This window comes from Dipodomys spectabilis, unplaced genomic scaffold (genome assembly GCF_019054845.1).
Source record: "Dipodomys spectabilis isolate Male_0828 unplaced genomic scaffold, ASM1905484v1 ptg000002l, whole genome shotgun sequence".
Taxonomy (NCBI): Eukaryota; Metazoa; Chordata; class Mammalia; order Rodentia; family Heteromyidae; genus Dipodomys; species Dipodomys spectabilis.
In genome coordinates this window covers 10,516,961-10,530,383 of record NW_024870679.1, presented here as the reverse complement: position 1 = coordinate 10,530,383, position 13,423 = coordinate 10,516,961, and the positions used below count along the sequence as shown (strand labels likewise).

Below are 13,423 nucleotides of genomic sequence, written 5' to 3'. Positions count from 1 at the left end.
CTGCTGGCACCTGAATTTATCTTGTAATTTTGTAAACAATGTGAGAAACTGGAAGAATGGCTCCTAGACCTTTCTGGAACACACTGATACTATATCTGTTGAGTCAGTCTATTAGTTCCTGTTCCAAAGCAGGACTGAGCCACACTAGGTTGTCTACTGGAACAATCAGCACCTTTCATATTCTAGCACATTTATAACCATACTTCTTTGATTTGGAATTTGATCAGTGTATTTAAATGACAAAGAGTTGTGCATTCTTTTTTATTTTTAAAAAATTATTGCAATCCTGGTGCTTGAACTCAGGGTCCAGACATTGTCCTGAGCTTTTTTTTTGCTCAAGGCTAGCACTCTACCACTTGAACCACAGCCTCACTTCCAGCTTTTTCCTTCTGCTTAACTGGAGATAAGAATCTCATGGAGTTTCTCCTTCCTCAGATTTTAGCCTCCTGAGTAGCTGGGATAACAAGCGTGAGCCACTAGTGCCTGGCTAGTTGTGCATTCTTTATTGTCTGTTTGGATGTCAAGTTCCGAAGGCAATTAAGATAATTTGTGAGAAGATTACTTATCAATGATGTATCTATAAGCACTGAAGATCTGTTATCTGTTAAGAAAACATAGTAAGGAGCCCAACTGTTCACAATAATGGGGCCATGCATTTGTTTTTCAGGACTTAGAAGAGGATGAAGAGATGGAAATGAAAAGTAACATAACCCAGGGAGACAAACTACGTGCCTTAAAAAGTCAGAGACAGCCACGCCCCTCCCCGTCCAGTGTATTTAGGTAGATCTCCCTTCAACTCTTATATTCATTTGTGGAAGAAATGTTTAATCTTTTCAAAATATAATTCTACAAACGCCAAGTTAATCTTCTGTGTTCCATCTCACCTTTTCTGTGATGTTTATTATGTGTTTTAATCACTGTTGGGAAGTTTTAGAAACTGAAAGCAAGTGCTATAATCGGAGTCTGTGGAATTCTGTCTGACTCTGTGAAATAGTTATCTCTGCTTCTCTGTTTCAAATTCCCAGGAGTGGGTTTCTAGTCTAGTGGCCTGTGTTGTAGAGAAGTAGTGTTCAAAGCCCTGGTTCTTCCCACAGTTTCCCTGGCTTTACCTCCTATTTCTGAGAATAGAATAAAGAATATTTATGTATGCCTGCTAAGTTATAAATCAACTCGACTTTGAAGTCCAAAATTACTCATCAGAATCATGGGGAAACAGCTTTGGAACTCGGGTTTTAAAACCTGCTGATAATTCAGAATGAATTTAAAGCAAAGCAGAACCAAAACAAAAGAAACCCACCAAGGTCACAGAATCAATGTGAGTGCAAAAATCCACAAATACCATCAAGATTTTTTCCTGCAAAGTTGTAGACCACAAATGAATAATGGGAGATATCTATTCTCTTTTGACTTAATAAATGAGAAATAGAAGTCGATGGCAGGAAAAATATTTTCCTGCAATAGTAAACATCAGACAGACTCCTAGAGAACTCAGCTTTTGTGTGTTATAACTCTTAATTAAAGATGAAATTTTGAATGCTAGTTGACACCTAAGAAGTCAAAGTTCATAGTGAGGGACCAGTGGCTCCTAGCTGTAATCCTAGCTCCTCAGAAGGCTGAGATCTGAGCATCTCAGTTCAAAGTCAGTCTGGATAGGAAAATACTTGAGACTTTTTTCTCCAGTTAGCCAGAGAAAAAGCCAGAGTGGAGGTGTGGCTCAAGTGTAGAATGACAGCCTTGAGTGAAAGAACCAGGCCTTGAGTTCAAGCCTCAGTACTTCCATACCCACACAGATAAAGAGTACCTTCTGAGGTTCTGATTTTCACTAGTACAATGAGAAAATTGGAGGTCAGGCCTTGTGTTTAGTAGAAAACATCAACTTCCACTAGGGGGGGTCGAGGAGAAAAGTTCCATTTGCCAAGTACCTGCTGTGGGCAAAGAGCCATGCCAGAGGCTAAGTGAATATAAGGGCTAGCTAGGGAACACAAAAGGTATGGCCATTCACTTTGGGGTTACTGCTTGGTGTTAGCAAGGTTGGCATTTCCCTGATGAATGGAGTTTGATACCCAGCACTATATATTTTCTATTCTTTTCTATCTATCTATCTATCTATCTATCTATCTATCTATCTATCTATCTATCTATCTATCTATCTATCTATTTATCTATCTCTCTATCTATCATCTATCTATAGAGTACCATATAGTATATGTACATATAATTTAAATCAATTCCAAGTTAATTTATGTCTGATTTTAAGGCCTATTTTTTTTTTCTATATTGAACTGGAGATCCACCCCAGGATCTTTGAGCATGCTAGGCAGATATTTTCCCCTGAGCTATCCCCAGTTAATTTTTAAAAATTCTTCAAGAGAGGAGGGAGGGAGGTTTTAGAAGAAAGTACAAGTTGGCAAGTAAATAGGCAAAAGAAATGAAGCTCTGCCCCGCAAATTTTAGAAAGCTTCTCCAGATAGAATTATTTTCAGTCCATTTTAACTGTCAGAAGTTTTCTGACCTTTTATGATTTAGTCTTCTTAATACTGTCGTGATACTATCATCATGGAACATTTTGTTTTATCCTAAGTGAATGCAGTACCACATTCTGACTTAAAATTAAGATGATGTCAATAATATTCATGATAAAGCCAAATATTTAAATAGATTTCCTGCTGGCTGTGTTTTTTTTTTTTCTGCCAATTTTGGGGTTTGAAATCAAGGCCTGGGTGCTGCTCCTGAGCTATTTTGCTCAAGGCTAGTGATCTACCATTCCCAGCTCTTTTGCTGAGCTTGTTGGAGATAAAAGTCTCACAGATCTTGCTGCTGGCTTGGCTTTGAATCTCCATCCTTTGATCTCAGCCTCCTGAGTAGCTAGGATTACAGGTGTGAGCTACCAGCGTCTGGCTGTAGGGTTTATTTTATAAAGTGGATAAATACAAATTTGTGCTTGGGAGGTTTTGCCTTTTGGCAAGCTAATCATTTTGCTGATCTGACTGCATGTGCTGTGCCTTTTGCTGCTGTTGAAATGTGTGAATCTGCTAATGCTTGAGCACTTGTCTTTGGTCCACAGGTCCGATGACACAAAAGGGCACCCACGTGCAGTGTTCCAGCCATTTAGGTATGGTTACCAAGGCCATTGTTGACTTTCTAGTACCCCATACACACATGCTACCTTTTAGCTTATTTCCTAAGCCTCAACCTGAGGAACGTAGACTGTGAAGATAACTTTTTGCTGTTTTATTTTGTGCTAGAGATGGAATCCATGGCTGTCTGCATGCTAGACAATCTCTCTACCCTTGAGCTACAACCCCAAGCCCAACTTGTGTTCCTGATGGTTACAAAATGCTTTAGTATTATTATTTTTTAAGTTTAACTTTTTTTTTGGGGGGGGGTGGGTGGTCATGGGAGCTGAGCTTTGGACCTGGGCGCTGTCCCTGAGCTCTTTTGCTCAAGGTTAGCACTTTACCACTTTGAGCCACAGCACTACTTCCAGTTTTCGAGTGGTTAATTGGAGACAAGAGTCTCATGAGGGTTTTCCTACCCCAGCTAGTTTTGTCAGATCTCAGCCTCCGGAGTAGCTAGGATTACAGGCGTGAGCCACCAGTGCCAATTCTTTCTTCCTTTTATGTATAGTTCTGTTTCCTTCCTTGTCTTTTCATGGCAGGAGGAAACTTTTGTATTTTTTTTTTTTTCTGGGAAAACATCCCAAGTATTTCTACAGTGGAACTAGGATCCAACATAGTGTGTGCCAACTTCAGTAGAAGTGTTTGGCCAAGACTACTTCCTATTCATCTTTAAGCTTAGAATTGTCCTGTGGAGGGTATTCTGAGAGGGAGAAAAATGGCTTGTCTGGGAGCTTGAACCACATCCTTGTACAAGCTTTCCAGCTCTGTTTTGAGGCAAAACATGCCATTAATAGGCTGTTAGGGAAGGTTGATAAACAAGGAAAGAGTCTACAAGTCAAAGTGCTTTTCTTTAGTAGATGGGAAGGCCAAAGTCCAGCTAACATCATATGATTTGCCTAGGACTAAATATATTTGGTATTAAAATCATGATTGAGCCTGGTTATCCAGGTTTGAGCCATTTTTCCCCCCTTTTGTCCAACTGGTGGATGTTTAGAGACAAGTCAAGTGAAGGAAATAGACAAAAAAAAAAAAAAAAATCAGATGAGCCAGGTGGCTGGTGGCTCCCACCTGTAATCCTAGGTACTCAGGAGGTTGAGATCTGAAGATCTCTGTTTGAAGCCATCTCAGGCAGGAAAGTACATAAGATCCTTTGCTCAAAGTACCAAATAGGCTAGAAGTGGAGCTGTGGCTCAAGTGATAGAGCTCAAGTCCCAAGTGCGTGTGCGCGCGATAGACAGACAGACAGACAGACACTTCCTACACACATATACACACTTCCCTAAGATTCTGGGATCTTTGAGGCTTTCAGTTCCTGGCTTACTTGTAGAGGACAGGGTTTTGGAGATAATTTTTGTAGAGAAGTCAGTTTGTCTGGTCAATCTCCAGCTTGAACTATGATGTACGAGATACAGCACGGATATTATGATGAATGATAGTACTTGCCCTGCTTGGGAATTTGGAGTAAGCTTCCTGTGTAGGTTAACAACTGGTTGGTAATTCGCAGGCAGGCTGTAGGGGTGTGTCAGGTGAAGGGTGGGGGGAGAGCAGAGGTGGGGTAGGGGAAGGCAGGGAGCGGATGATGCCCTGACATGAACTACCATACCAAAGGCCAGTCAGGAAGCACCAGGTCTTTTGTGTATTTGGAGTCAGATATCTAACAGGTGAAGGTTGAGAGCAGGGCCTGGGTAGAGAGTCAAATGCCAGATATTGGGTATTTTTTTCTTGTGGCTGTTTTGTTTGTTTGTGAGCCACACCAAGAAATTCAGGTTTTCTGGGCATCAAGGAAAGGTGAAACGTTGATCTGACATGATTCGCTCTTTTAGATTTCACCAGAAGCCATTCATCATTGGAATGTAGAAATAAGGTTTTCCCAGATGGCCCTGGTAGGTAGGACAGATGTAATGATGGCAGGAAGGAAAAGGAAGGACAGTTTAGAGTAGGATCTCAAAACCACTGGAAGCACCAGTATCAGTGGTAAGGAGAGGAAATGCCACACATAGCCTGGTTTGAGTCTCAGCTCTCCCACTTGCTAGCATGCTGGCTTTGGATGAGGAACCTAGTCCTTTGTGCTGACAAGAGGGACCCCCCCCCCCCCCACACACACACACCATGTGCATCCAGCAGTGTCAGATGCCATTCTCACCATGCTTAGGACCTGTGTCCACACCCCTGAGACTTATTTATCTTATCCTAGTTTGCTGCTGAAGATTCCACATACCACTGCTTTTATATGACACTGGGTTCATTTTTCTCCCCAAAGATTATTAAGTACTTCCCCACAACCATCCGTGTCTACTGTGAAGGCCCCCAAAGTGGCTTCATCCCCTTCTGCGTCCGCCAGGAGGATAACCCGAGGTTCTGTGACTTCAAATTCTAGTACAAGAAGGTAACTTTCTCCTCCTTTGCCCCAGGTGCTGGTTTCAGGTAAGGAGCAGTCTTTGAATTTGGCTGCAGTAGAGAAAGAAGGGGAGAAAGCCCCCCCCCCCCCCCAGGCTGCGCCCCGATCCTCCAGGACTAGCTCACTTACTTGCTGGGGACAGGGACGCGGGGACAATGTTGTTGTAGTTCATTCCATGTGTCTGACTCACCAGAAAAGGTGTCACCTGGATTATTGAACATTATTTAACAGGTGAGAAGTAAGGACAGTGGCCGTGATAGGACATTGTGTGTCCTTGTGTGCTTGACTAGATGTTAAATCGTATACTTATGTCTGCTTTATACCTATTTATTTTTTTACATTTATTTCCTGCCTGGAAGAAATCTAAACTATGCTTTGTTTGTTTGTTTGTATGCCGATCCTGAGGCTTGAACTCAGGGCCTGGACATGGGCCCTGGGTTTTTGTGTGTTTTTTTGCTCAAGGCTAGGGCTCTGCCCCTTGAGCTCCAGCCTTTATTCCTAGCCCCTTTTTTGGGGGGTGGGGGTGGTGGTGTTTCATTGGGGATAAGAATCTCATGACTTCTGCGCAGGCTGGCTTTGAACTGTGATCCTCGGGTCTCAGCCTGCTGGTTTTGCTTTTCCTTTTCCCTTCCTCTTCTCCCGTGTCTCGCAGCTTTTCCATAAACTCCCGGCTGGCCAGTTCTCTAGGGAACCTGAACGCGGCCGTGGATGAGCCCGAGAACCGAAAGACATCGCCCCCCAAGACCAGCTTCCCCAGCAGCCCGTTCTCCAGCGTCTCCAACGGCGCCCCCCAGACGCCCTGCAGGAACTACGCCGAGCTCAACAACAACCAGTACAATCGAGGCAGCGGCGGCGGCACCCCGGCCAACCTCAACAGCCACCTGGGGCCCCCGTGTGCCAAACCCGAGGATCCCCCCACCCTTCTCCGGCCGTCCTACGCCGCCGGCTTCGCGTCCTCCACGGGAAGGTTCCTGAGCCGTTCCATCCCCGTAAGTGCGCAGACGCCAGCCGGGGGGCCTCCGAGCCCCGAGTGCACCTTTTACACGCTGCCCGCCCAGCTGCGGCTCCCCCCGCAGCAGTTCAATAGCGCCAAGGAAGCCTTCTGACCCGCGTCTGCCCCGCGCCTGCCCGCGCGCGCCTGCCCCGCGCGTCCGCCCCCCGCGCCTGCCCGGGCCTGCGCTCCACCCCGCGGGCTCCGCTGCCAGTAAACGCCCGCTTGGCAACCCGGCGCGGCCTCCTCCTGCCTTTGCCTGCTCCTTGCTGGTCCCCGGGGTCTCCTGGAAAGCGGACCCCGCAGGCCCCCCACCCCGCACCCCACCGTGGACCCCGGCCCTCCGCTGCGTTCGCTTGGGTCCGGGTCTTAGGAATCGGGGCTTTCCCACGGTCACCATCAATGAATGGCTCTGGGGGGATGCAGGGGACTGAATGATAATGGTGTCTCCCCGGAACGGACAGGCCCCAGACCCGCCCATCATCTGCAACAAACAGACTAAGGCCAAATGAAGGCTCCTCCTCCTCCTCCTCCTCCTCCTCCTCCCCCCCTCCTCTCCCCCCCCCCTCCTCCTCCTCCTCCTCCTCCTCCTCCCCTACTCCTCCTCCTCCTCCTCCTCCTCCTTCCTCTTCTTCCTCCTCTTCCTCCTCCTCCTCCTCCTCTTCCTCCTCCTCCTCTTCCTTCTTCTTCTTCTCCTTCTCCTTCTCCTCCTCCTCCTTCCTCTTCTTCCTCCTCTTCCTCCTCCTCCTCCTCCTCCTCCTCCTCTTCTTCTTCCTCCTCCTCCTCCTCCTCTTCTTTTTCTTCTTCTTCTCTCTCTCTGTTCCCTTCTTCTCTTTCCCTCTTTCCTTCTTTCTCTTCCTCTCACTCTTAATCTCTGTCTCCTTCCTTTCTTTTTCCCTCCCTCCCTCCCTCCCTCCCTCCCTCCCTTGCTTCCTTCCTTCCTTCTTTCCTTCCTATGTAGGAAAGTTATAGCTGAGATGCCAAGTCTCAGACATCTCTTTTAGCAATAGGAAGATCGCCAAACACATTTTACTTACCCTCCTCCCCTCCCCCCAAAAAAACCACCACAACAAAAATATCCTCCTTTTATTTATCTGTGCATACTTTTTTGAGTTTTGGGAGTCTGGATTCAGAGTTTCATACTTGCTAGGCAGGTACTCCATTGTTTAAACCACACCCCCACCCAATCTTTTTTGTGCTGATTATTATTATTATTTTTGGGTCCGGTTCTGGGCCTGAACTCTGGGCCTGGGCGCTGTCCCTCAGCTCTTCAGCTCAAGGCTAGCACTCTACCACTTGAGTCACAGCGCCACTTCCAGCTTTTTTCTTTTTGCTTATGTGGTGCTGAGGAATCGAACCCAGGGCCTCAGGCACGCAAGGCAAGCGCTCTACCACTGAGCCACCTTCCCAGACCCATGTGCTGATTATTTTTGAGATAGGGCCTCATTTTTGCTGGCATGGAGCATAATCCTATATGTATTCTTCCTGCTATAGCTAGGATGACAGGAGTGCACCACTATGCCCAACGTTATCTCCTGACATCCGGCTCACATTGAACGTTTTTGCTCAAGCCAGCCTTGAACTGGAGTCCTCCCATTCCCTTGTGGTGTTTTGTTTATTTGTTCCTTTAGTGGGGTTTTCACTCAGGGCCTGGGCATCACTCCTTGAGCTCTTTTAGCTCAAGACTAGCACACTACCACTTTGACCCATAGCTCCCCTTCTGGTTTTCTGGTGGTTAATGGGAGATAAGAGTCTCACAGACTTTCTTGTTCAGGCTGGCTTTGAACACGATCCTCAGATCTCAGCCCTATGAGTAGCTAGGATTACAGGCATGAGCCACCAGCACCTGGCTCCTGTGTAGTTTTGATGACAGATGTCTATCACCACGCCCAGCTCTTGGTTGAGATGGGACCTCATGAGCTTTTTGCCCAAACCACCATCCTATTTTAGCCTCTCAAGTAGCTAGAATTTCAGGTATGAACCACTGGGGCCCAGGCACCCTCCTACACAATGTTTAATGATTTGCAGTCCTTATTAGGGTAAAATCTTCCAGATAACCTCCTAAAATGAATTAATTCAATATTTTGTTTGCTTCAAAGGGCTTAGAGATCTATAGTGACCTGAATGTAGGTTGGAAAGGAACAAGGGCAGATAGCGGAACAAGATCTCAAGTGTTAAAGAAGCGGGGAGTATGGTGGACACAGGGATTACATTCTGGGTGCGATTAAGCCCTGATCCTGAGATACTCTGGTGTGGCGTTTCTTTGCACCACAGTTCTTTGACCACCTCAGTCATTAATGGGGAAAGCATGCTGTTCGTTGGGGAAATGAAGGGAAGACAGAAAGTAGCCTGGGCTGTTAGCAGCCCACCCAGCAAACCAGTAATCCTGCAGGTAATTCTTATTGGAACTTTCTTTAGCCAACACCTTAGAAAATATGGAAATGCTTCCCTTTTTCTTTTGTGATGTTCCTGGGGCTTGAACTCAGGACCTGGGCACTGTCCCTGGGTGTCTCAAGGCTAGAGCTCTGCCACTTGAGCCTTTAATCTCACAGGTAATTCTTATTGGAAACCACTTTAGAAAAAAATGGAGGTGGGGACTGGGAAGGTGGCTCAGTGGTAAGAGTGCTTGCCTTGCATGTATGAGGCCCTGGGTTCGATTCCTCAGCACCACATAAGCAGAAGAAGCCGAAAGTGGCACTGTGGCTCAAGTGGTAGAGTGCTAGCTTGAGCTGAAGAGCTGAGGGACAGTGCCCAGGCCCAGAGTTCAGGCTCCATGACCGACAAAAACGAAGAAAAAAGAAAATATGGAGGTGCTTTCCCTTTTTTGTTTTTTGTTTTTTTTGGTGTGGGTCCTGGGGCTTGAACTCATGACCTGGGCACTGTCCCTGAGCTTTTTTGCTCAAGGATAGCTCATCACTTGACAGCTCTCCTTCCAGCTTTTTTGATGGTTAATTGAAGATAAGAGTCTCAGGTACTTTCCTACTCAGGATGGCTTCAAACCTAGATCCTTAATCTCAGCCTTCTGAGTAGCTAGGATGACAGGTGTGAGCCATTTGTGCTTAACTGGGAGTGCTTTTTAAAGTGAGAGTGCAGTGTTTGTGTGTGTGTGTGGGGGGGGGGGGAACTCTATCATTCCCATCCCTACCTCACACCTCTTTTCAATTCCACTCCCCCCAATCTTTCTACCCTTAATCCTTCTCTAAGAGGAGTTTTCACACAAACACTTTTCTTGATCGGATTGTATTTCCAATTATGTTTTTCTACATTATTTTGTTTGTTTGCTTGTTTAGTGGTGAGACTGGAGCTTGAACTCAGGGCCTGGATACTGTCCCTTAGTTTTTTTCTCTCAAGATTGGTACTCTACCACTTGAGCTACATCACTCTTCTGGATGTTTGGTGGTTAATTGGAGATAAGAGTCTCATAGTCTTTCCTGCTGGGGCTGGCTTCAAACCTCAATCCTCAAATCTCAGCCTCCAGAGTAGCTAGGATTACAGGTGTGGCCCTTTAGTGCCTGGCTCACCATTAGTTTAGATTCATTTGTACAATAGAGCCCCAAGTGACTGCCTTGTCCTTAATCAGATTCTAATCCTACTAGGATAATGTACTTAAATTTTTATAGTTATGTTTGCACATTAGGTATCTTGCAACAGGGATTAAATTCAGTCAACACTTTCACATCCTGATTGTAGATCAGCCTTTTTTTTTTTAATTTTGTTGTCAAGGTGATATACAGAGGGGTTATGGTTATGGTTACATACATAAGGTAATGAGTACATTTCTTGAACTTGTTACCCCTTCTCTCATTTTTCTCCCACTTTACCTTCTCCCCAATCCCCCCTACCAAATTATACTGTTCATTTCCAACATATTGTCTTGTGAGATATCATCTTGTGAGCATCACTGTTGCCTTGGTTTGCCCTTTGTCCTTTGTCTTACCATTTTGTTGTTCCCCTTCCCTTCCCTAATTCAGATAAACGTATATATAATACCAAGGGCTCCAAAATCAAATACAGGGGATAAACCATAGGGGAAAAAAAACCATAAAAGAAAAAAGAGATCACATAGTACATTAAAAACAAAGAAAAACTTCTTGTTTCCATGTCTTGGCCTCATATCTAATTATTCTTAGAACTCAAAAAATTAAATCACCCAACAAAAAATCTTCAAAGAAAGAACCACTACATTAATAAGTGGGCTAAAGACTTAAAGAGAGATTTCTCTGAAGAGGAAATAAGAATAGCCAACAGACACATGAAGAAATGCTCAACATCTCCGACCATAAAAGAAATGCAAATCAAAACAACACTGAGATTCCACCTCACCCCCACTTAGAATGGCCATTATCAAGAAATCTGGTAATAACAGATGCTGGAGGGGATGGGGCCAAAAGGGAATGCTACTACTCTCTCCGTGGGAGCGTAAACTTGCTCAACCACTCTGGAAAGCAGTGTGGAGGTTCATCAAAAAAACTAAACATTGAGCTCCCTTATGACCCAGCAATCCCACTTTTAGGCATTTACCTTAATTACCACAAACAAGGATATCCTAAAGCTACCAACACAACCATGTTTATTGCAGCACTATTTACCATAGTGAAGATATGGAACCAACCCAGGTGCCCCTCAGTAGATGAATGGATCAAGAAAATGTATATATACACAATGGGATTCTATGCTTCTATCAGAAAGAATGATGTTGCCTCATTCATAAGGAATGGAAAGACTTGGAAAAAAATCATATTAAGTGAAGTAAACCAGACCCAAAGAAACATAGATCCTATAGTTTCCTTCATTTGTTATATATTTAGAATAGTCTAGCAGATAAGCAGAACAGCTCAATAGTATGTACATATGACCATATAAGATGATAGCAAGATCAGCCTCTTTTTTAAGAATGAAATGCAGGCCTTTACATTTGCAGTAACAATGTACCCCCAAGATGTCTTGTGGATTTCCCAACTCAAGGCTTTTTTCTTTTTTGTCAGTTGTAGGGCCTGGACTCTGGGCCTGGGTGCTGTCCCTCAGCTCTTCAGCTCAAGGCTAGCACTCTACCACTTGAGCCATAGCACCACTTGTCTGGCTTTTTCTGCTTATGTGGTACTGAGGAATCGAACCCAAGACCTCATGCATGCAAGGCAAGCACTTACCACTGAGCACCTTCCACATTTATAGCTCAAAGCCCGAAGCCTTGCAGTTTGATGGTAGCTTGAGAGGCTAAGGTCCTGCCTTTGAGGATCTCACATTTCCTCTTTGCTGCTGGGAGCAGGGGGGCATTCTTTACACAAATAATCAGGCCTCCCAAAGAAGTCTGTGCAACTTAATTCAGGTCTCACCCCATGGTTTGTTACTTCTTTCTTCTTTTCCTCTTCCACATTTTCTCTTTTGGCTAGGAGTAAGGTGATTTCCCAATGACAATATAAAATAAGAGTCTGTATGGTCAGTTGCTGCTACTCATCCAACCCCTACTTCTCTTAAATTTGTCATTTACTATAAATATGAGATTTTTTTTGTTCAGTAGTAGGACTTGAACTCTGGGCCTGGGTGCTGTCCCTCAGCTCAAGGCTAGTGCTCTACCTTTTGAGCTACAGTGCCACTTCTAGCTTTTTCTGTTTATGTGGTGCTGAGGAATCGAACCCAGGGCCTCATACATGCAAGGCAAGCACTCTACTACTGAGCCATCTTCCCAGCCCACTAAATATGAGAATTCAAAAGATAGAATTGCCTATATGGCTGCTTTCATCTCCCTCTTTAACCCTGCAGGACACAAGAAGCATATTTCTGTGATGCACTCTCCTTTCTTTATTTTTGCCTTAAGCCTCTGCAAGGAGGGCTTGCGTCCTACCTCTGCTGAGCAACTGCTAGACGTTCACAGTGTTGTGGAAATTTCCACTGTCTGGGGACCCAGGTAGGAGCTTGTGCTTGGCTTTCCTTTGTGGTCAAGTGTAGCCTTTCTGATTGTTGTCTTGGTAAGATGGACCCTTCCTGTGTCTCTGAAAAGACCTTTGAAGAGCTAGGACTGACTCCTTCAGCAAAGATGATTTAAAAATCCTTTGGTAGCAAGATGAAGTCTGCCTGGTAATCTCTTCTCTGTACCTTTAAGAAAGACCCAGAAACTCTTAGGAGGTGAGGGTGATGGGTGTTTAGAGGGAGTCTAATATTTTAAAAGCTACAATTAGCATCTCTTTTGAAAGGTGCAATTGCTCTCTCATTTCTTGCAGCAGTTCAGCCCCCAGGAAAAAATGTAAAAATGATTTCCTTGTTCTGTCATTAAATGCTTTAACAGGAGAAAACAGGAAGACATGTTAAGGAATCCTTGTAGTAATGACAGAATGCTAAGGAACAGCCAGCTTTTAGTGACCTTGGCCCTTCCACTTGTCTTTCTGACTCTAGTGCCCAGTGCAACACACAAGATTTCATTTTTTGACCACTTATTGTTTTTTAAAAAAAGTCAGTTGATTCCCTGACAGAAGAGTTGTCAAGTGCTTAAGAAATTAGGGACGTGTGATTTGGGTGTGGGTGGGGTGGAAGTATTTTATTAAGTCAAAATTACTTGTGGTATCTGACTTGAATATTTGCTATGTTATATTTTTGTGACATCTTGCACTGAATTGCTATGCATCTTCATTGTCCTCATCTGATCCCCAAGTCTGAGTTCGGTCCTGGATGCTTTACCACCCTAAGTTTTCTAATACCCAATCTTGATCTTAATAACAGCACTCTTTGGATTTTCATCGTCCACTAGGCTCTGTGCTCTGGGAGCAAGGATGGGCCCTGTGGTTTCTAGTTACATATAGCTACATCTGGCACAGAATAGGCAGTCAGTAAGTAGTTGATGGTTAGATAAAAGGATGGATGTGTGCTTAAATGAATGAATATAGAAATATTCATATATAGTTTGAAGTTAAAAAACATTGG

The 13,423-nt window shown here is 44.5% G+C and overlaps 1 protein-coding gene across 2 annotated transcripts in view; it reads left to right on the top strand.

Moving 5' to 3' along the window:
- The window catches only part of Cdc14a (cell division cycle 14A), a 150,131-nt gene that overhangs the window by 115,220 nt on the left and 21,488 nt on the right, over window positions 1-13,423 (top strand). Inside the window, exons 12-15 of one of the 2 annotated variants that reach the window (XM_042681590.1) lie at window positions 668-780; window positions 3,065-3,112; window positions 5,380-5,505; window positions 6,170-6,506. In XM_042681590.1, the coding sequence (XP_042537524.1) occupies window positions 668-780; window positions 3,065-3,112; window positions 5,380-5,505; window positions 6,170-6,506 (624 nt within the window). Of the gene's footprint in view, window positions 1-667; window positions 781-3,064; window positions 3,113-5,379; window positions 5,506-6,169; window positions 6,624-13,423 lie in introns of those variants that run through there. The other variant, XM_042681580.1, reaches the window with a different exon arrangement.